Source organism: Carassius auratus, unplaced genomic scaffold (assembly GCF_003368295.1).
Source record: "Carassius auratus strain Wakin unplaced genomic scaffold, ASM336829v1 scaf_tig00030446, whole genome shotgun sequence".
Classification (NCBI taxonomy): Eukaryota; Metazoa; Chordata; class Actinopteri; order Cypriniformes; family Cyprinidae; genus Carassius; species Carassius auratus.
The window spans coordinates 322,961-345,993 of NW_020525854.1; the positions used below are offsets into that span (position 1 = coordinate 322,961).

The 23,033-nt window shown below is 40.0% G+C and overlaps 1 protein-coding gene and 1 pseudogene across 1 annotated transcript in view; both read right to left on the bottom strand.

Annotated features, from left to right (window-relative positions):
• LOC113080237 (mitogen-activated protein kinase kinase kinase 11-like) overlaps positions 1-16,409 on the bottom strand; it is a 32,648-nt gene extending 16,239 nt beyond the window's left edge. Inside the window, exon 1 of the mRNA XM_026252450.1 lies at positions 14,917-16,409. Coding sequence (XP_026108235.1) covers positions 14,917-15,718 — 802 coding nt within the window. The 5' untranslated portion in view covers positions 15,719-16,409. The remainder of the gene's footprint in view (positions 1-14,916) is intronic.
• Positions 16,410-18,819: 2,410 nt separating this feature from the next.
• On the bottom strand, positions 18,820-22,337 carry LOC113080239 (dr1-associated corepressor-like; annotated as a pseudogene).
• Between the last annotated feature and the right edge of the window lie 696 nt (positions 22,338-23,033).

A 23,033-nucleotide genomic window follows, 5' to 3' on the forward strand; every position in this document is an offset into this window, starting at 1 on the left:
TTTAGAGGTCTTTACACACACACACACACATACATATACAATTGCATAATTAATGAAAAGAAAATAGAATACAAAAAGATTAGAAAGGTAGTTTGATTTTTTTAAAGAATAGAATTAGAATAGTGAGTGTTACAGTTAGAGGGTCAAATAAAGATGGAAGAGATGTGTTTTAAGCTGATTCTTGAAGATGGTTAAGGACTCAGCTGCTCGGATTGAGTTGGGGAGTTCATTCCAGAAGGGAACATTTAATTTAAAAGTCTGTAAAAGTGACTTTGTGCTTCTTTGGGATGAACAATCAAGCGACGTTCACTTGCAGAACGCAAGCTTCTAGAGGCACATAAGTGTGAAGTAACAAATTTTGTGGGAAGTCGTGGCCTAATGGTTAGAGAGTCAGACTCCCAATCGAAGGGTTGTGAGTTCGAGTCCTGGGCCGGCAGGAATTGTGGGTGGGGGGAGTGCATGTACAGTTCTCTCTCCACCTTCAATACACCGACTGAGGAGCCCTTGAGCAAGGCATCGAACCCCCAACTGCTCCCCGGGCGCCACAGCATAAATGATGAACACTGCTCCGGGTGTGTGTGTGTGTGTGTGTGTGTGTTCACTGCTCTGTGTGTGTGCACTTCGGATGGGTTAAATGCAGAGCACAAATTCTGAGTATGGGTCACCATACTTGGCTGAATGCCACGTCACTTTAAATGGGTGCAGAGCCAGTGGTAGTTTTGTAAGCAAACATCAATGCCTTGAATTTTATATGAGCAGCTTTTGGAAGCCAGTGCAAATTGATGAACAGAGGTGTGACATATATTATTTTTGGCTTATTAAATATTAATATTGCTGCCGCGTTCTGAATTAATTGTAAAGGTTTGATAGAATTGGCTGGAAGACCTGCAGAGAGAGCATTGCAATAGTCCAGCCTGGACAGAACAAGAGCTTGAACAAGGAGTTCAGCATGTTCTGAAAGAAAGGGCTTGATCTTCTTGATGTTGAATAAAGCAGATCTGCAGGATTGGACAGTTTTAGCAATGTGGTCTGAGAAAGTCAGCTGATCATCAATCATAACTCCATGGCTTCTGGCTGTTTTTGAAAGAGTTATGGTTGATGTGCCTAACTTGGTGAAATTGTGATGAAACGATGGGTTTGCTGGAATCACAAGCAGTTCTGTCTTGGTAAGGTTGAGTTGAAGGTGATGGTCCATCATCCAGGAAGAAATGTCTGTTAGACAAGCTGAGATGCGAGTAGCTACCGTCGGATCATCAGGATGGAATGAGAGGTAGAGTTGAGCATAGCAGTGGTATGAAAAGCCATGTTTCTGAATGACAGAACCTAATGATGTCATGTAGACAGAGAAGAGAAGTGGTCCAAGAACTGAGCCCTGAGGCACCCCAGTAGTTAGATGTTGAGACTTGGACACCTCACCTCTCCAAGATACTTTGAAGGACCTATCTGATAGGTAAGACTCAAACCATTGAAGTGTGGTTCCTGAGATGCCCTTTGCCAGTAGGTTTGATAAGAGGATCTGGTGGTTAACCGTGTCAAAAGCAGCGGACAGATCAAGCAGGATAAGTACTGAAGATTTGGATTCTGCTCTTGCCAGTCTTAGAGCTTCAACAACTGAGAGCAAGGCCGTCTCAGTTGAATGTCCACTTCTGAAGCCAGACTGGTTGCTGTTAAACTAACAGACACTTGTTATAGCTCGTGTGTATCATTGCTCTTTTGATTGATTCAATAGTCCTCGTGTGTAAGTCTCTTTGGATAAAAGCGTCTGTTAAAGGACTAAATGTAAATGTAGGGGATTTGTGAGGTGGGACTGTGTGATTGGTCAGAGCACAAGCAGGTTTCCAGTGTGTTCACAAACACTTCAGTGTCCAGCAGCAGCACTTACAGCTGAGATCAACAGTGATGAAACACACTGAAGCTGGCATCCTACCACCGGATAACGCTTCGGTCCACTGGGCTCTTCAGAACGACCCTTCTCTTCACAAATGTGTCATGGTGAGTTCTTGATTGAACACCGCTGTGGTGACGGGTCTGATTGAGACAGTGTTGGGCAGGAAGGCATTACTTCGTAACTGGTCATGAAGAGGCGAGACACTTTCATCTCATCCTGTCTGTAACGTCTGAGCAGCGTCTGTGAGCTCATCTGATTACAGCCGTTACCAGGGAAACCTCTGCGCGCTCTAGCAGTTATTAGAGAAGCTAATCGCTAACATAAGCTTGGCTAACGATAATATAACGGGCATTAGAATGACATTTTTTTTATTAACTATTTAATGCACCTAGAACTTTTATTAGGCTAAAAAAAAGGCAAGATGATATTACTATTTTTACACACTAGAGGCTTTTAAATGAATTGTGAATCTTAAATATGCGTGTTGTACATTATTGTTTCTCCTCTATTACTTTCTGAAAATAGTAGATTTTTACAAAGCTCATCGTTCTGAAGAGTGAGGTGTGCTCTGGTCAGCTATCCAGTGCGTTGTGATTGGCTGAATGCCTCAAGCATGTGACAGAAATGTTACGTTCCTCACAATCATCCATTACAAACAAGACATTAGCTGCATCCAGTGGGGACATAATTACTGATTATAATGACTTTTATTGTCTTTTTACTCATTGCATTGCTTATCGGGCTGCATAAACATAAAATCATATCTGCATTTGTGATTAGAGAAACGACAAACAACAAGCTCTACTCTACACTGCTCAAAACTCACGTTTGAATCATCAGCGGCACATTCTTTAAATATGTAAATGTATTTACAGACTGAGTCAGAAGTGCCAGACTGTCCTTGTGAAGTCTAAACTGTCTCAATTTATAGAAGCAGGCTTTGAGCACAGACCCATTGTAGGCTAGTCTTCAGATCACACTGAGGGCTTGAGTGAGGAACGTTCGGCTGGTTAGAGTATGGCACGGCTGGAGTGACGACCCTGGACCCTGGGCTTCATCCACGGTGAGATCCTGTGATCCACAGCGTGAAGTTGATGTATTTCCTCAGCGATCAGCATGGATCAGCTCAAGGCATGACCAAGCAGTTATCATCCTCTTTTAGAAGAACAAACTAAGCAGTTTCACTTTCACAGTGAAACACACAACATCTCCACGACATGACGGTGGGAACAGAGAGAATAAAAGTTACTCCTTCTTTCTTTGTGTAAACATTTGGGTGATGTTCTGCTAATCTCCCCACACAGTGATGTAGAGATGTGGGCTGTGTTTAAACGAGGTGTTTAGGGCGATGTGGACGAGTCTGAACTTTGATAAAGAATATCTCTTTGGATTAGAGACTTTAGTCTTTGTAACTTCACAGATCTTCTTTATGCACCAAGAGCTTGTAACACTCCAAAGAGAAAGGAACAGTTGAAATCACATCATATGACCCATTTAAAAATATATAATATGTTCACAGTTTGGATTAAATGAAAGTAAAGTCAGATTTTTGAGTTAGCATGTTTTTGTGTTTTGATTTGGTACCTAAATGGGTAGAGAACGTGGATGCTCACTGGTATAGGTACCAAATACTCAAATATTGATACCGTGGCAACACTATATTAGACATTTAAAAAATACACAAAGAACAAGAGATCTGCCTGTCTCTTTCTCAGTAGGAAGACAGTTTGTGTGTGTGTGTGTGTGTGTGTGTGTGAGTGAGAAAGAGACGTCAAAGCTGTTGAAAAAGGCTGAAAAAGAGAGAGAGCTTTGCGTCTCACACACACACACACACAGTCAGCAGACCTTAAACTTGCCAGTTTCTGAAGTGGTAAATATTTAGACACACACACACACACATCTGTGTTCTGGATGATAATGGAAATGTGGAACAAAATTGCAGAACAAGAAGAAGTGAAACTGCCGCTCTGCCGTCAATCCAGATAGAAGAATCCGTCTGTCTCTTTGCCACCGACCGCATTTACACACACACCCACACACACACACATGCCTCTGTGGCGGTAAGGCTGGTTTCCGTCGATCTGCTCTCTACAGGAAGTGACGCAAATGAAATCGACACAATTCTAAATAAAAACGACAGAATCTGGCAGTTTCTTAAGTTCACTTCAAGACGTTTTTCAAGAATACGCTTCACTGTGGAGTCTTTCATAAACCATCACTCACTAACAACACCTGATCAGAGATCCTGTCCGAACTACTAGATACACTGGGTCAACCACGGCATGCGTTCCTGTACACTGACACGTATTCATTTAGAAGATGCTTTTATCCAAAGACATTTACAAATGAGAAACAAAAGCAATTCATCACAGAGCAGCAAGAGATCGAACAGAAGAGCCAAAGTCATCATGAGCACAGACTAATTAAATAGATAAAAATGTTCAGCAAACATGCACAGACATAACAAAGACAGACATTATTCTCATCTGCATGAACGTAAATGGAGAAGGAAATCTCCCTGTGCTGATCAGTATATTTGAAGTGTTTCTGTGTTGTTGAGCAGATCTAGAGTAAACACTCTCACAGGAAAGCCTCATAAATCAGACACGGAATACAAAGATAAGCGTTCATACTGAGATTTCCACACAGAAATGATTCTGTAAAATCAGCACGTCTGAGTCTTGCTCTCTGCACTTCCTGTATTGCAGTATCAGAGATCGAGCCGAAGAGCTCAAGCAACATCTGACATCCTTATACACCTCCAAAACACACAGTCAGAGTAATTCAAGAGAAGAAGACGCAGCGCTTCAGTTCAGAGCAAACACAGCCCGACCTGAAGCTGCTGAGCGGCGTTTGGATGAATGTGTGAATATATGCACTTTTCCTCTTAATAACAAAATAAACAGCAGAAGCTGACAGCGGTGAGAAAGCAGCAGTTCAGAAAGCATCTGATTACAGCGAAGTGGATGTTTATTCAGTACTCCAGTAAAGTCTAGTCACATCACGTTTATTTATTTATACCAGAGTCTGTGTGGCTTTCGGTTAGAATTATAACTTGATTTTCTGTTATAACGCAGCTCTACAGTGTGGAGCTATAGCTAATTTTGAAATATTTTTAATATGTAAAATAACTGCTTTCTATTTTAATATCTGTTAAAGTGTAATGTATTTCTGTGATGCTCCGCTGTATTTTCAGCATCATTCCTCCAGTCTTCAGTGTCACATGATCTTCAGAAATCAGAATAATATGATACATTTTGTTCAGGATTCTTCGATGGATAGAAAGATCCAAAGATCAGCATTTATCTGAAATAAAAAGCTTTTTGTAACATTGTATACCATACCATTAAAAAGCTTCAAAAGCTTAGAGATATATTTAAATATATATATTTAAATTATAGAAAATATTCTCTCATTTAGCAAGGATGTTTTAATTTGATCAAAAGTTAAGATTTCACATTTCTTGTTTGTATGAAGACTAAATACAAATACAAAGGTGAAAATGTATTTATTTGTGCCATTTATTCACCCTAAAATATTGTATAGTTTTACAGGAGTAGGTTTCATGGACTCAGCAAATTAATTTTCCATAAGTTTGTAGGTACAGACTTCTGTTGTGGCTATTCTTTGCTGTTTTTTTATGGTGTTTATATCGGATTTATATTGGATCGACTGAAATTAAAAAATATATTGTGATATAAATTCTGGTCATATCATCCAGCCCTAGTTTATAAGACATTTTTATCAGCAGGAAAATATGATTTCATTAAAGTGATGGTTTGGTTTGCAGAGATCAAAGCTTGGTCTAGCTCAGTACTGTTTTGATTATCATAACCCTATAAGCTTAAGAGAGATTATATAAAGCATCTTAATCACATACCTTTATTTTGTTTCTAATCCATATCTACAAAAATTCTGCAGAATGACATGTCACTCATTTTTTCATATAGATAATTAAATGGTGAATGGGAGTTTCTCATTTTGTTTGCCAAATGCATTTATGTAAATTAACTGTATAATAATTATAATTACATAATATGATTTTCAAAAGCTGAAGTGATTACATTAATTTGTTAGAATATGTATAAGTCAATACTTTAACTAAAAGCTGAATAATCAAAGTCTACCTAAATCAAATGCAAGTCAATTGGTTGTCAAATGACCATTTTTGTGTCCTGCTGACTATTTAACAGATCAAATCATACTCTTTATCACCGGTAAAGTGTTCAGTGAAAATAGCAACAGTGCAAGAAGACTGTAAACGTGTCTCTCATCTCTCATGTGCTTCAGTGTGAGTCTCTGCACATCTGCTCTGCTCAGAAATCACTCTGTAATTACTCTGGGCTTTCTTCAGGAATGCGACCGTCTTCACCACATGCTGGATGCCACGGCGACACCGGCCGATGGTAACCACGGTGACCGGCTGTGTTTGTTTGGATGCAGAGGCTGTTTACTGTGTGAGAGGCGGCTCCCAGAACTCATCTCAGCAAGAGCCGGCGATCACATGATCAATCAGCTAACCTACTCACAGCCGCCTGTCTGTGTGTGTGTGTGTGTGTTCGCTGAGGTTGCCAGTGACTCCTGTACATCCTACAAGACAAAGACTCGTTCTTCTGAGGGAAAACCCCCAGTGCAGCAGAATCCAGGCCACACCAGACAGAGACATACACTCTCTCACATTTCAGACAGTCAGAAACCACTACACACAGAGATCTCACCCAGAACCTGCTGACAATCACCTAGCAACCCCCAAACCACATAGTAACCTCCTAGCAACCCTCAAACCACATAGCAACCCCCCAGCAACCCCCAAACCACATGGCAACGCCCCAGCAACCTCCCAACCACATGGCAACGCCCCAGCAACCCCCCCAAACCACATGGCAACGCCCCAGCAACCTCCCAACCACATGGCAACGCCCCAGCAACCTCCCAACCACATGGCAACGCCCCAGCAACCTCCCAACCACATGGCAACGCCCCACCAACCTCCCAGCCACATGGCAACGCCCCAGCAACCTCCCAAACCACATAGCAACGCCCCAGCAACCTCCCAAACCACATAGCAACGCCCCAGCAACCTCCCAACCACCTAGCAACGCCCCAGCAACCTCCCAAACCACATAGCAACGCCCCAGCAACCTCCCAACCACCTAGCAACGCCCCACCAACCTCCCAAACAACACAGCAACTCCATCAAATAGCAACCAGTGTAGAGCGTAAACAATGTAAACTGCACGGCACTATCTGCTCGTTAGCCAGGGTTCAAAATCTGTAATGAAACAGTGTTACTCGTCAGTTGCTCAGGAATTTTTTTTTTTTTTTTACAAGGCATGGATGTGACAATGCAGTATGTGAGACAAACAGCTTCCCAAATTTGTAATGAGAATCATTTATAAATCAGCTTTTGTGAACAAAAAGAAGAACTGATGTCTTTCCTGGGGGTTTTCTGCTAAAATAAAAGAAAAAAAGAAAAAAAAAATCATCAACATCCATAAATTTTAGTTTTGTAATTTTACTCTTGTTCTGTAAACTGAAATAAAAAGACAATGATAAAGCTAGTAATAATTACAACAGCTTTATTAATACATTTATTATAAAATTTACACATTCTGTAGCATTCCAACTGAGATCTGGCATATTTTCTAATGCTTTTTTAAAAAGTCTCTTCTGCTCAGCAAGACTGCAGTTATTTGTACAGAAAAAAATACATGAATGATTCAGTCATTGGGAGTCAAATAAATATTTTTAAATTGTTGTTTTTGTAATTGATTTTTTCTTTGAAAAGCTACACAAACCAATTTACATTGGGGAAAATGCAAAAAACTGTGTTCAGTTTTCACCCCTCATTTCATTTTGTTCGATTTCGACTTCTGACAAGAATTTTCATTTCGGTGCATCCCTAACTCAGACCACATAGCAACACTTCAGCAATCTCTCAAACCACATAGCAATAGGGCTGCACGATTAACTGAATGTTATAGTCATGCACATCTTGTCTTGCTTGCACAGCTCTACATAGCAACACCCCATCAACACCCAAACAACATAGCAACACCCTGGCAACCACTCAAACAACAAAGCAACCCGCCACACACACAACCCCTAATATTGTGGTGTTGAGTTAAAACTCATCTGAGAGAAAGCCTCTAAATCTCTCACAAACAGAGAGCAGGTTCATTAGTGTTCTCTGAAATCTCTGAATGGGTCACTAATTAACTCTGCTGTGCTGCTGTGAGTGGCTGAAGTTTAACTAGTGCCGGGTGCTGCTGTGACCTCTGACCCCGTCGAGCTCTCAGGAATATCAGTGGCATCATTCTGTGTCCAGGGTTATTCCTGTTAGCTGAAACTTACATTAACACTAGAACCATTACAAAACTTAAACTTACAAAACGTACAAAACTGAAATAAAGAACAAAAGAAAAGAAAAAGAAGATATTTTAAAGTATTATATTTATGATTATCTACTGTATATCTATTTACTATTTATCTAATAAACAAAAAATATTAATGAAAGCTATAATAGCATCTCAGAGTTAACACTGGAATTGTTTGGTCAGTACATCGATGTAAACATCATGCACACGTAACAGATCTGTGTAACCAAAGACGAGGACTTTGACCATGTTTAAAAATGAAACATGCAAGGCTAAACTGTTTACAATCAATAACAGGCATTTAGAAACTGATTCATTTATACGTCATGTTGACTTTAAGCACTAACAATCATGGAGTTAAAATGACAATGGAGAGTGCAGTAGTGTATCAGGGGCAAACTGCACATTTCGTTTAGGAAACAAAACATTCAAATGATCTGGTTCACTGTGTGTGTGTGTGTGTGTGCTTCTGGAATACTCTGCCCCTTTGACATGCTCATTCCAGAGCGCCGCTGTCTTTGGGAAAAAGCTGAACTCCCAGTGCATGCTGGGAAATATTTCTGAGGCTGGAACAAGGGGAATCCTGTGCCAAGATCATACCTGCCTCCTCCCCAAATCTGCTGCTCAATCTCCGGATGCGGCCTTTCCAAAATAAAGAGACGGCGAGGCCATGAGCTGCTCCTCCTTGTCTCTCTCTCTCTCTCTCTCTCTCTCTCTCACACACTCTCTCTCTCACACACTCTCTCTCTCTCTCTCTCTCTCTCTCACACACACTCTCTCTCTCACACACACTCTCTCTCTCTCTCTCTCTCACACACACACACACTCTCTCTCTCTCTCTCTCTCTCTCTCTCTCTCTCTCACACACACACTCTCTCTCTCTCTCTCTCCCAGCACCGCACTGATCATTCTATGCCTAAACAGATCAAATATTAATATATCAGGAAACAGAACGAGTAGGTTTTAGATGTGCATTTTTTTCAATTCTGTCACCACTTACTCACCAAACACATCCCAGTGTTATGTTACACTTGTTTTCAACGGCTTACACACAGTTTCTGAGAGCTGACACTCAAACAGAGGAAGCAAACACCAAATCTGCAAATCCATACACTAATCATCAGCCTCTGACTCCGATTTCAATTTCAGGAAACACTTTTTGCAAAACACAACACATGATTCTCTGTACACACAAAAATCTAACAGGAATTAATATTCTGGTAAAGGTGGCTAATTATGGCTAATCTGCTATTATCATTACAATGCCTGTCTGTGTCAAAATCTGTCATCTGCAAACACTCAGCAGGCAGCAGATCTCAACTGTGTGATTGTTTATATCATAACATAATGTAACTATATAACCGTCCAGCTCTATCTGCTTCAAAGTGTGAAAGTACAGATATTATACCGTCATGATTGTCTGTAAAGTTGCTGTGAAACAGTGTGTATTGTGAAAAGCACTATACAGATCAAATTGGCTTGGCTTAGCTAGATTCATGTAAAGTGATCTTCTGTCCTCGCTCACCTGGAAAACACCAGACTCTTCTGGACCGCAGACACAAATGAGCCACGTCTGGGTGTGAAATCTTCAGACGTCTCACTGAATGTGATTATAGGACACCGAATCCTCTCGCAGGACAAACATCACAGCCAGACCACAATCAAGCCACGCTTCTAGCATCAGATCAACAATCAGATCATAATGGATCAGACAGAAACGGACAGAATGAGCTGAGCGAGGATCTGAATGACTGAAGACGACACACATGAGGATCAGGACACAATCACAGGTGACGCTTCCTAGCACAAACTATAACCTGATTAATTCACGATTCAACCAGAATACACTTAACTGTAACTTCACACCAAACTACTGATGAAAGAATGAACTGATTAAACACAGAAGAAACTAGATAAACTATCAGATTAAAGAAAGTATTTCTATTCATACTGATTACAGAATAAACTTATCGCATTAATCTATTTACACTAAACAACCAATTAAAGAAGAAACTGTTCACACTAAACTACTGAAAAAATAAGAAAACTTTCCATTGAACTACTGATTAAAGAAACTTTTCACATTTAACTGCTGATTAAAGAAGAACTGTTCGATATAAACTACTAGTTTATGATGAAACTGTTCATTAAACTACTGATTAAATAAACTCTTCGTGCAAACTACTGAAAAGAAGAAACTATTTTACATTAAACTACTGATTAAATAAACTCTTCATGCTAAACTACTGAATAAAGAACAAACTATTTTACATTAAACTACTGATTAAATAAACTCTTCATGCTAAACTACTGAATAAAGAACAAACTATTTTACATTAAACTACTGATTAAATAAACTCTTCATGCTAAACTACTGAATAAAGAACAAACTATTTTACATTAAACTACTGATTAAATAAACTCTTCATGCTAAACTACTGAATGAAGAAGAAACTATTTTACATTAAACTACTGATTAAATAAACTCTTAATGCTAAACTACTGAATGAAGAAGAAACTATTTTACATTAAACTACTGATTAAATAAACTCTTCGTGCTAAACTACTGAATGAAGAAGAAACTATTTTACATTAAACTACTGATTAAATAAACTCTTTGTGCTAAACTACTGAATGAAGAACAAACTATTTTACATTAAACTACTGATTAAATAAACTCTTCATGCTAAACTACTGAATGAAGAAGAAACTATTTTACATTAAACTACTGATTAAATAAACTCTTAATGCTAAACTAGTGAATGAAGAAGAAACTATTTTACATTAAACTACTGATTAAATAAACTCTTCGTGCTGAACTACTGAATGAAGAAGAAACTATTTTACATTAAACTACTGATTAAATAAACTCTTCATGCTAAACTACTGAAAAAGAAGAAACTATATTACATTAAACTACTGATTAAATAATCTCTTCATGCTAAACTACTGAAAAAAGAACAAACTATTTTACATTAAACTACTGATTAAATAAACTCTTCATGCTAAACTACTGAATGAAGAAGAAACTATTCTACATTAAACTACTGATTAAATAAACTCTTAATGCTAAACTACTGAATGAAGAAGAAACTATTTTACATTAAACTACTGATTAAATAAACTCTTCATGCTAAACTACTGAATGAAGAAGAAACTATTTTACATTAAACTACTGATTAAATAAACTCTTAATGCTAAACTACTGAATGAAGAAGAAACTATTTTACATTAAACTACTGATTAAATAAACTCTTCATGCTAAACTACTGAATGAAGAAGAAACTATTTTACATTAAACTACTGATTAAATAAACTCTTAATGCAAAAACTACTGAATGAAGAAACTATTTTACATTAAACTACTGATTAAATAAACTCTTCATGCTAAACTACTGAATGAAGAAAAAACTATTTTACATTAAACTACTGATTAAATAAACTCTTCGTGCTAAACTACTGAATGAAGAAGAAACTATTTTACATTAAACTACTGATTAAATAAACTCTTCGTGCTAAACTACTGAATAAAGAAGACTTTTACATTAAACTACTGATTAAATAAATTGTGCAAAACTACTGAATAAAGAAGAAACTCTTACATTAAACTACTGATTAAATAAACTCTTTGTGCTAAACTACTGAATAAAGAGGAAACTTTTACATTAAAAACTGATTAAATAAACTCTTCGTGCTAAACTACTGAATAAAGAATTAACTCTTTTACATTTAACTACTGATTAAATAAACCCTGAAATACAGAACGCTTCATTAAACTACTAATTGAATATCAAACTCTTGAGATGAAACAAGTGATACAATAATGAGAAGTGAAGGAACTGCTGATCAAATGCATGGCAGAGACTGAGCGCCATGATCCTCCGTCATCGAGCGGAGCTCAGGAACAGAGCGAGGCTGTCTTTAGAAAATGAGTAGGAAGCGGAAAATGAAGTTAGCTGGGAGAAAAAAAAAGAGAAAGAGACGAAAGAAGAAAGAAAAACACAGGATGCTGCGATCTGGAAAGACAGAGCTCAAGAGACAAGTAAGGGCAGGTCTGGGACAAAGAGCTCGGAAAGAATTAAAAAAACAACAAAGAGAGAGAGAGAGAGAGAGAGATAAGATCGCAGCTACAGCCGCTGCAGTGTGTTGTGAGCCGGCATTAAAAAAGTGTGTTTTATGCTACTGAGGTGGTTTCCTGCCCACCGGACACACTCTCTCCTGACTCGGGAGGGAAGTGAAGGATCATGGGATATACGTGGGTGGACAATAACCAAACAGACACTGGTTAAAGGTGTGAGAGACTGGAGGAAAAGAAAGAAAAATTGAGGAAGGAAGACTACAAATACTCGCTTTTAAAAAGCACTGTGCGTCTCTGTATAAGTAGTGCTTATGAGATAAACATTCATAAACTGACTCCATATTCTGTGATCAAAGTCTCTGAGAACGCTGAAAATCAACACCTGTAATTTGTGTTCAGATGTAATATGTATATTAATACAGAGTTCACATTAAACTAATGATTGAAGAAACTACTAATTAAACTACTGACTTCTCATTAAACAACTCTGTGTTTACCAGATGAATATTTAAAGTTCTGACTCTTTATTCTGATCAGATGAGATGCAATCAAAGTCTTTTCTAATGCTGAAATATACACAGCTGCAATTCATGTTAGAGTTTAATATGTATATATTAATAAAGAGTCTACAGTTGGGACTAATTAAACATTACTGTTCATTCTTATTATTATGCTTTTATGAAACATGGTCAACTGCTGGATCAAAATATGTTAAACGTATTAATCATGAGCCAGAGATTTTCCATGTTTGCATTATCTAAACAGATCATCCTGATGAGCAGAACAGTTCAATTTATGAATAATACATTTACTTTGGTCTGAATAAAATCAAGACCGTACAGTTCTACAGGTATCATTGATTTCAGTACACGACAAATAAACATGATACGATAAAATTATCAATGCAAAACAAAGTCCAGCTCCATATGTCTGTGTCCTTATATGATATTTGACCTGTGAGTGGTATTGTAATCGAATTTCACAACTTGATAAAGTGTGTGTGTGTGAGTCATTTGATAGCCAGGCCAACAGCATTCTCTTCACAACTGTGTGATACATGCCATGGGAATATCCTCTTCTCCGAAACAGGCGATTCTCTCAGAGTCCTGGAGCGCAACCAAATAACCCCAATACATACGATCAAGGCCGAGATGTAATTGTAATAAGAATATGGGTGGAATTCTGTGTAATGGATTTAAGTAGAGCTAAATTTACACCAGCAGGGCTGAATGCACACTCGAGTTAGACACAATACCAAACCAAACACACATGCAACAGGCAGAGGATGTGGAGCTCTGTAAATGAAGGGCGTTACAACTCTGCGGAAACCTGCAAAACCTTTCCCTTGAGTTCTGCGGGCGAGATTCCATGTGGGCCTGATAATAATCCCAAACCAAAACACAACACCACCAGCAGCTGAATGGACCAAAGAACAGACCATACTGGATGAAAAATGGGAGTGTTGAGATGGACTCTTACAGAAATGGGATTATAAAGGAAAACTGAGCATTCGTGTAGCTCAACAAGAAGGTCATGGGTTCTATTCCCAGGGAATGCATGTACTGACCAATGTGTGGATTTAATGCAATGCATGTTGCTTTGGAAAAAAAGCATCTGCCAAATACACTTTTGTACATTTAAAAGAAATGGATCCTTCATTATCATTAGCTGGTCTAACCTGTAATAGAAACAGCAAGGTCATGGGTCCGATTCCCAGGGAATGAATGCACTGACCAAATGTGTAGATTGAATACAATGTTTGGGTTAGCTGTGTTGGAAAAACAAAAAGTGTCTGCCAAATGCAATAATGTAAATATAAAATAATCCTTTATGGTCATTAGCTGGTCTAAACTTTTTTTGGCACTCAAAAAGTATGGTTTGGCAATAGAAATGCAAGGTCATGGGTTCAAAAAGGAATTATATGGTATTTTAAAGGAAAATTGAGTATTCTTGTAATTCAATGAGAATGTCATGGGTCCGATTCCCAGGGAATGCATGAACTGACCAAATGTGTAGACTGAATGCAGTGTAAAAATAAAAGAATTGGATCCTTTATGGTCATTCACTAGTCTCAACTTCTATGAAGCTCAAAAATAAAAGTAGCAATAAAAACACAGGTCATGGGATTCGATTCCCAGGAAGTGCATGAACTGACCAAATAACGTAGACTGAATGCAATGTAAACTGCTTCAGAAAAAAATAAATATAATTGTCTCTACTAAATATATTAATGTACATATAAAATAAACGGATGCTTTATAGTCAAACATTTTTTGGAGCTCGGAAAGCAGAGTGGCAATAAAGATGCAAGTGCATGGGTTCAATTCCCAGGAAATGCATGGCCTGACAAAAATATGTGATATTGAATACAATGTAAAAATAAAAGAAATGGACGCTTTAAAATCATTAGCTAGTCTAAATTTTTGTGGCTATTAAAAAATGTATAGAAATGCAAGGTCATGAACGTATCATATACAGCATGAATCCAAAGTAAGTATGTTTGAATAAAACAACATACATGCATAAAGGTTTGCTGGAAACAGCATGTCTCGAACAGAAGGACGTGAACTCACTGTTGTTGGACTTGAGGTCTCGGTGGATGACGGGGACGATGGCCTCGTTGTGCAGGTACTGCATCCCTCGGGCGATCTGCACTGCCCAGTTGACCAGCACATGCGGTGGGATCCTCCGTCCAGCCAGAGCGCGGCTCAGCGGGCCACCGGACGCATACTCCATGACCAGACACAGGTTGGGCTCCTGCAGGCAAACACCGATGAGTGCGATGATGTTGGGGTGCTTGAGCATGGCGAAGAGCCTGGCTTCGTTCTGGACGTTCTGTGCTGTGACACTGATGTCCTCGTCTGGATCCTGACGGGCCGCTTTCACAGCCACCAACTCGCCCTTCCATGTCCCTCGGTAGACCTTCCCGAAGCCGCCGACCCCGATGACCTCCTCCAGACTCAGCTCGCTGAAGTCCACCGTGTCCGGCTCCAGCTCGCTCACCACGGCCGGTCCCAGACCCGAGCCCTGCAGCTCACCGTATCCACTGGGCTTGAAGGAGACATAGTTGGAGGGGAAGATTCCCAACTTGTTGTTGACCTTTCCCGCCCACCATCCTTCGTCTCCGGATATCTCCGAATCCAGAGACAGGACCTCCACCAGGTCTCCTTTACGCAGCGTGAGTTCGTCTATCCCCGAAGCCTCGTAGTCGAACAAAGCGGTCCAAACCGGATTGGTGAAGTTACCCTTCTGAGTGTGATCCAGACTCTTCCAGGCGGACAGCGGGCCGCGGGAGAATATGTTTTTCAGCGGCTCCATGGAGAGTTTACAAGGCACTTTGAGTGAAATCAGAAGAAGTGTGATGTTGAAGTTCATGTGGGTTTGTCACAACCCTGTACGCCCGGATCATCGGTGGAAGCGTCTCCATCAGTCATCGATCCCCATCTAAACACCAAATCAGTCACTCCACGAGCATCTACCCCCAAAACATCACATACGAGAGGAAAACATCTCAGAGATCTCAAGTCCTTGTAAAACCCCCGAGCGACTGGAGACGCATCGGCCCTGGAGAGCTGAAGTCTGTGCTCAGGGCTCCATTGAGGGCTCAGTATTTTTAGCTGTTGGTGGTTTTGCCCGAGCAGGAAGCGCTCAGAAGAAGAATAGCAGGAAAAGCCGCTCCGACTCGCGGACAAACGCGCTCAGAAACGCGCTCGCGTCGTCAGGTTCCTCCGATCATCGCGGGTCTGATCCGTTTCTGAAGTTCTGCTCAAGTTCTGGAACTTCTGTCTGCGCGGCTGATCGCGCCTCGCTGTTTCAGTGGCGTCGCGTCGCGTCGTTTCTGCCGCTCCGCGTCGCCTGTGTTGATTCGCACGGCTCGGAGTCGCTCTCAGAGGCGGTGTGTGGAGCTCGAGCGCCGTCAGCTCTTCCCGTCTGTCCGGTAGAGGGTGGGACAGGAAAAGAATCAGATGACTGTCGACTCTCCTCCTCCCTCTCCTGGCCGCTCTCTCTCTCTCTCTCTCTCTCTCTGTGTGTGTGTACACAGATCTTTATGTTTATATGTCGTGTTATTTATTCCCCTCCGTGCTGGATTCCTGCTGCTGTTTTCCTTTACTGATAAAAAATACATTTTAGTTTTGTAAATAAAGTCACACGAAAGCACAATTTGTATTTTTCCCCTAAAAAAAAAAACAAAACAAAAAAACAAAAAAAAACAATCATAACTTTAATAAGGATCAGTCTATATAAATGTATGTGGATATGTAATATATGAATTTAATGCATTTCAAACAATAGAAAATAATAATGGCCAAAAACTATGTACATGCATTGCTCTGTAGGTTTAGTTTGACAAATGCATTTAAATTAACATATTATTTCAATCCATAAAACTCCCCAAATTACTTGCAATACATAATATAGTATAATTAATGATAAAGTTATAGTTTGCTTTTATGTTGACATTTCCTATATAATCCCATATAGTATACTATATATATATATATATATATATAGGGTGTTTCTTATAATGACTGTTTAAGTTGAAGGTTTTTATTTTTTAATAAAGGTTTACAATCGTTTAAGTGTTAAAATCCAAACGAAAAGCTCTCAAATAGTCTAATACATTTTAAATACAGATGCATGCTGGGAAAAGGCTTTTTATACTTCGTGAATTGTTGTCATTATTAAAGCCCCATACAGTGTGACAACATGCCCCTCTGAAGCAGTCAGTGTGTTCAGTGGGAAAGCCTATCGTCTGTCATAATCACACGGGGAAATATTAAACATCATATGTATTTTCCAGCAGAACATGAGTGTGATTATTACCCATGATTCCTGAGCTCCCAGAGGAAACAGCAGCTCTCTGGTCTTCCTCTGCATCCGTGTCTTTTTCCAGCAGAACACACACACACACACACACAGCTCAAACACACTCATTACAGAAATCACACACATGAGAAACACACCCAGAAAAAGAGTTTCCTAAGCTGCTCATTTAAATGATTAGCATGATTAACAAGAAAACACTATTCCAGGTGTCCTACTGCTGAAATGTGTCACATCAAATTCATTGTTATTAGAACAAAACACTTATCTGACTGAACACAGGTCTCGAGATGTGTGACGTCTACAAAACCACCAGATACTGTCTGATTTACTGACACTACTGAAGAAAAGAGAATGAGTCTCGTCTTTAAGATCACACACACACACACACATTTTTATATTACTTACATTAATTAATTAAAAATGACTATAATTAAATACAATAAAAATCAATGACTATAATTAAACATGACTATATATCTTGCTTAAAATTAACCCAAAGTAGGTTGGAAAAAAAACATGTATTAATATATTCAGTAAATAAATATTTATTAATAAGATGTGGTTGTTTATTAATAAATGTCCATCTTTGATCACTCCTGATGCCTCTAGTAATTATACGTCTGATGTTTAATTTATAACCCATTTTGGGTTATTTTAAAGATAGGCTCATACAGTAATTTAGAAACAATAGAGGAGTTAAATTAAATAAAACTACCCAAGGTTGGGTTAGACATTCATGCAAACATTTATTTGAGTGTGAAAAAGCTGTTTATCAAGCCCCATTTTCGACGCATTTCCTCTGAGCATCACAGACCGATTTTTCATTTTGAGGAGTTCCTGTTTCTACTTGAATTGTTATATATATATATATATATTTTTTTTCTTTAGTAGACAACCGTAATTAATTATTTCTCCGTTTTCGGTTTTGTGTGTGTATATATACTGCATGAAAACAGACCAGAGAAGAGTGAGCGATGGAAAAAAGGGCATTTTTACTGTAGTTGTTTCCCGTTCAGATCCAAACTTCTTCATGTGAGGAGAGTATAAATGAATCACGCACCGCGGTTTATAGATGTTTGCGCTATTATTATTATTATTGGAATGACAGAAAACACGATCCGCTGATTGGCTGCGCTGCTCGATATGTAAATGAGATGTTGCGTCAGTGTTTACGTGGCGCGTCGTCAGTAAACATTCCGTTTAGTTCATCTGGCGCCAAATATCGTGTGTTTGAGAGAATAAAGCAACCTTATAAATCAAATGAGAATCGTCATCAGGGACAATGATTAATAATAAGAAAAAGTACTTCAATTAGTGCTTAAGTCAAATTCATCATTTGAACATGGAAAACAAACTAATGCAAATATATGTATTTAATACTTGTTTTTTTTTTGCCATCGAGATATTATTTTTTTGCTTATATCATGAAAACTATTTTTTAACCTTATTTTAGTTTAGGTTTTAGTAATTTTATTAGCTTTAGTTTTTTATAAATGTCTATTTTTAAAATGTTCGTTTGTTTATTTAATCTGAACAGCAGCAATGTGTTTCTAGATGTTATTGAGCTGACTGAGATGTGGTGTATGGGTGTAGTTCCTCGTGTTATTAAAATCTCTCGGGTCACCGTCAAATCATGAGGAAAGAAGAGCTCATTACTCAAACCTCAAAGTTTATTTCACTCATACAAAATCAAGAGAAGGTTAAAAGCGAACAGACGAGAGAAGTCACGAGACTCTCTCCAGCGTCACAAACATTAAGAGACTAAAAGATATAAAACAAAGGGGAAATCAGAGACAAATGTGCATCGACGGGGAAATGAACAGAGAGTGCTCTCAAACCAAACCAACATCCGATGAACAACCTGGAACAGAACGAGTTAAAACTGCATGAAAGCGCCGCTGGACAGTTTCATCGCTGCAAGACACAAGCTTTAATCGTAAAACTAGCTTAAAAAGGACACAAACCAGAAACAGAAGAAGTCACAAAAGCAAAAGAACAGAACTGTCCGCTCTGTATTTCCCTTTCAACACAAAAACTCAAGGAGCATCTGCTGCTAAAACCAACCAAAACATCTCGAGTGATATGCTCTTAAAACATGACCGAAGACGGAGGACAACCAAAGACACACGGGACTCGCTTCTGGGCCGTTCATCCAAAGAAAAAGAGGAGGAAAGACAGGCCGACTCAATAAAACAGCCTCAATAAAATAAGATTAAAAAACCTAAGAGGTGTGTGATGGAGGATGTGTGTGTGAGAAGAGCAGCTAGGAGTCGTAGTCCTCCTCGTCCTCGTCCTGCGTCTGGAGCGGGAGAGGGACAGAAGTCATCAGAGACGCCTGCGGAGACCCCCGCGCCGCGCTGGACACACACACACACACACACACACGCAGAGAGAGAGACATGACCGTTTCATTAATGTATGTCTAACACAAGTCTTTAGAGTGCCCCTGTTATGGTTTTGTGAAGACGTCCCACACAGTGTGAAACCTGAAAGTGTATGAAGTTATCGTCTTTCAAAACAGAGTCGACTCAGTCATGTAAATGAGCTTTTAAAACCAATCTTTAGCTGTTTCAAGCGGACGTCAAACTGAAACATTAGCGACTGGAGAAATCAGACCAATCACAGCAGTTTAGCGTCACACAGAGGAGTTTGTAAAAATGAATCGTAAGAATGATGTGGGAGTCACTGAGCAAAGAAGTTATTTAAAAAGAAATGCACATTTTAAGACAATGAAAGTGTTTTTTGATCTTGCATGCATGTTAACTTCTTGTTGTGGACCAAAACCAAAACATGAATCTTTCATTACCCATAACAGGGGCACTTTAAATATATGTTTTTGATAGCACTGAAGCACATGATGTACAGAGAGAGAGAGAGAGAGAGAGAGAGACACAGAGAGAGAGAGAGAGCTGTACCTGTGGAAGAACACTGCCGGCTGTGTGTTTGTGCTGGTGTGAGACGTGTCCTCGTCCTCCTCTCCGTCCGTCTCACTGTCCTCTGAATCATCCTGAACACACCACAGGACACACAGCAGATGATGCTTTCATTGAGTTCATAGAAGACAGCATCCGACCATTACAGCATTTTTACACAAGGGCCTAAAACTTCTGACAGTACTGGAGCTTTACAGGAAGGTTTCTAGAAGTGTCTTGGAGACGATGCATTTTTAATCCAGTTCTGTAGGTAGGTAAAGATGGCATTGCATTGTGGGATAGAGTCTCACACAGCGGACAGCTCTCATTTACCTCTTGCTCTGATTCGGTGCCTGAGAGTTTCTTGTCTTTGCCTTTGGCTCCAGCGCCTCCATTCTTACGACCTGAGCCGGGCTTACGACCTCTGGAACACACACACACACACACACACACACTTCACCTGTGAATTCATCCAAACACACACACACTCTCTCTCTCTCTCGCACCCTCACTCATATACACACACACATTCTCAAATGCACACTCATACACTCACACTCATGCACTCTCTAACACACACACACACTCTTGCACTCTCACATGCACACACTTGACCTGTGAAACCCCACACACACACACACTCGCTCACTCTTGCACCCTCACGCACATAAACTCTCACATGTGCACTCTTACACACACTCGCTCTTGCACTCTTCCACACACACACACACACACTCTCCTGACCTGCGTGGGATCTTCTCTCCCTCCGTGTGGTTCTCCTCTCCCTCGCCCTGCATGTCAGGAACCGCCGCCACCAGATCCTTCAGGAAGTCAAACTGCTGCTCCAGCTCGATGCACTGCTTCCTGCACACACACACACACACACATGAGGGACTGGGCCCTGAGAGCTGCTGGAACGACACAGGTGCCGGCTGAGACTCACAGGTGTGAGGTGGTCATGGTCTTGGCGTTGCGTGACTGTGTGACGTGGACACGCTTTGGTCAGCAGAGACTCCAGAAGAGCTCCAGAGCACGAGCTCAGACCACAGTCAAGGAAGAGCAGACACTGAGCGCACACACACACACACACACACACACGCACACATGCAGCGGACAGACGCTTTACTGGCTCTGAAATCTGCACAGATCAAGCACAGTTTTCAAGCCAAAACAGCTCTGAACAAATAAGTGTTCTGGATTCTGATGTGAGAGACAACAGCAGATGCACTTCTTCACTGGAGGAAGTGTTATTATGATTATAGACTGTGTTAAAATCATCTTAATGCTGGATTTGTTTCAGCTTTTGTTCTCCTCCAGCAAAATAGCCCAAAAACCCCAAGATAAAGCGTGAGAATCGATAGTGAGGATACAGATGATGACAGGAACTGCTGCGGCGACTTTCCCAATTTCTTCATCCGTCTGCATGATCTTCTTGATCCTGGCCTGCAAAACCAAACACAAAGACTGTGCAGTCATTCAGTCTCTGGAGCTTGATCTGTGTGTGAGAGTGAAAGAGGAGCAGAGATCAGTCAGGCGTGGTGTGTGTGTGTGTGTGTGATGTCAACACGAGCACATGTCTGACACAAACACACTCTGAACAGATCAGCTGAAGATGGTCTGATCTCACTGATCCAGCTACACACATCACACTGATCAAGAGAAGGAGAGAAGGAGAGAAGGAGAGAAGGAGAGAGAGAGAGAGAGAGAGAGAGAGAGAGAGAGAGAGAGAGAGAGAGATGTTACTAGCGTGTATGCTAACCCCAGAGCTTTACAGTGGCCCTCACTAAAAGACTCTTATCGAGTAAATATGATCGACTACACTCCCTCACGACTGACTTGAGTCACATTGGGCTCGATTAAAGCGGATTGATCGCAGACACACGGGAGTTAGCGCGCTAGCGGCTAGCTGAATAACATTAACGGTAACCGAGCGCGTTTCTCCCGTGTTTGCTGATCTAAAGCTCATCGTGTTCACCAGAAGCTCGTGTGAGGTGTTTGTGTGTGTGTCAGTCTCACCGGAGGGAATCTGGCGTTGTATTTCTTCTTCTTGCTCGGCATGTCGAACACACACGCGGCTCAGGCTCGGTTCCGTCGCAGTCTGCGGTCAAACTGATGAAGATGAAGCTCAGCTCGCTGATTCCCGCAGCTCCGTCGCTCAAACCATTAAAGCGCCATCACCGATCACCGTCCGGGCGTTTCTGAGACTTTATCGGCAGTTTACGGTGGATCTTTGCGGGATTTCTGTCTGCGCGAGTTCTCGCAGCTTTACGGTGATTAATGTGCTTCCGGGTGTTTAAATAATGTTACAAAGTCGGACACCGAAAAACTTACAATAAAACACGGTTTTATAATAGAACTTAGACATAGATTAAAAATATGTATTATTATTATTATTATTATTATTGTTGTTTTTATTTCCCTTAAACACACTCCATCACAGGAGGTGGCGGTAATGAACCAACATTAACAACCGAGAAGCGGTAGAAGAAGAAGAACCGGAAACCGGAAGTGTTAAAGCGGAAGTGGGTGGGAGCTGCAGAGTTTTGCTAAAAAACACGACAGTGAGACTTTAGCGCTTTTAATACGACAAAAAGCGTTATACTTGGGTCTGTGCTGAACTGAAGATATAGAGGGAGAGAGAGAGGTTATATTCGCAGTTCTGAGAAGAAAAGGCTGTTTTTAAGCAGAACGACAAGAAAACCGTCAGAATTGTGAGAGAAAATGTCTCCGTTATTTTTTTATCATGCGACGGAGACAAAACACAGAATCACAAGAGATCAAGTCAGTACTCAGAAATCAAATTCAGAATCTGAATTGTGAGAATTAGCATCAGAAATCAGTCTGAATTCAGAGATAAACTCACAGTTGCAAGAAAGTCTAAATGGTGAAATATAAATTCCTTCCTTCCTTAAATTAAATTAGAAGAAAAAGTTAACAATTTTTTAGATGAA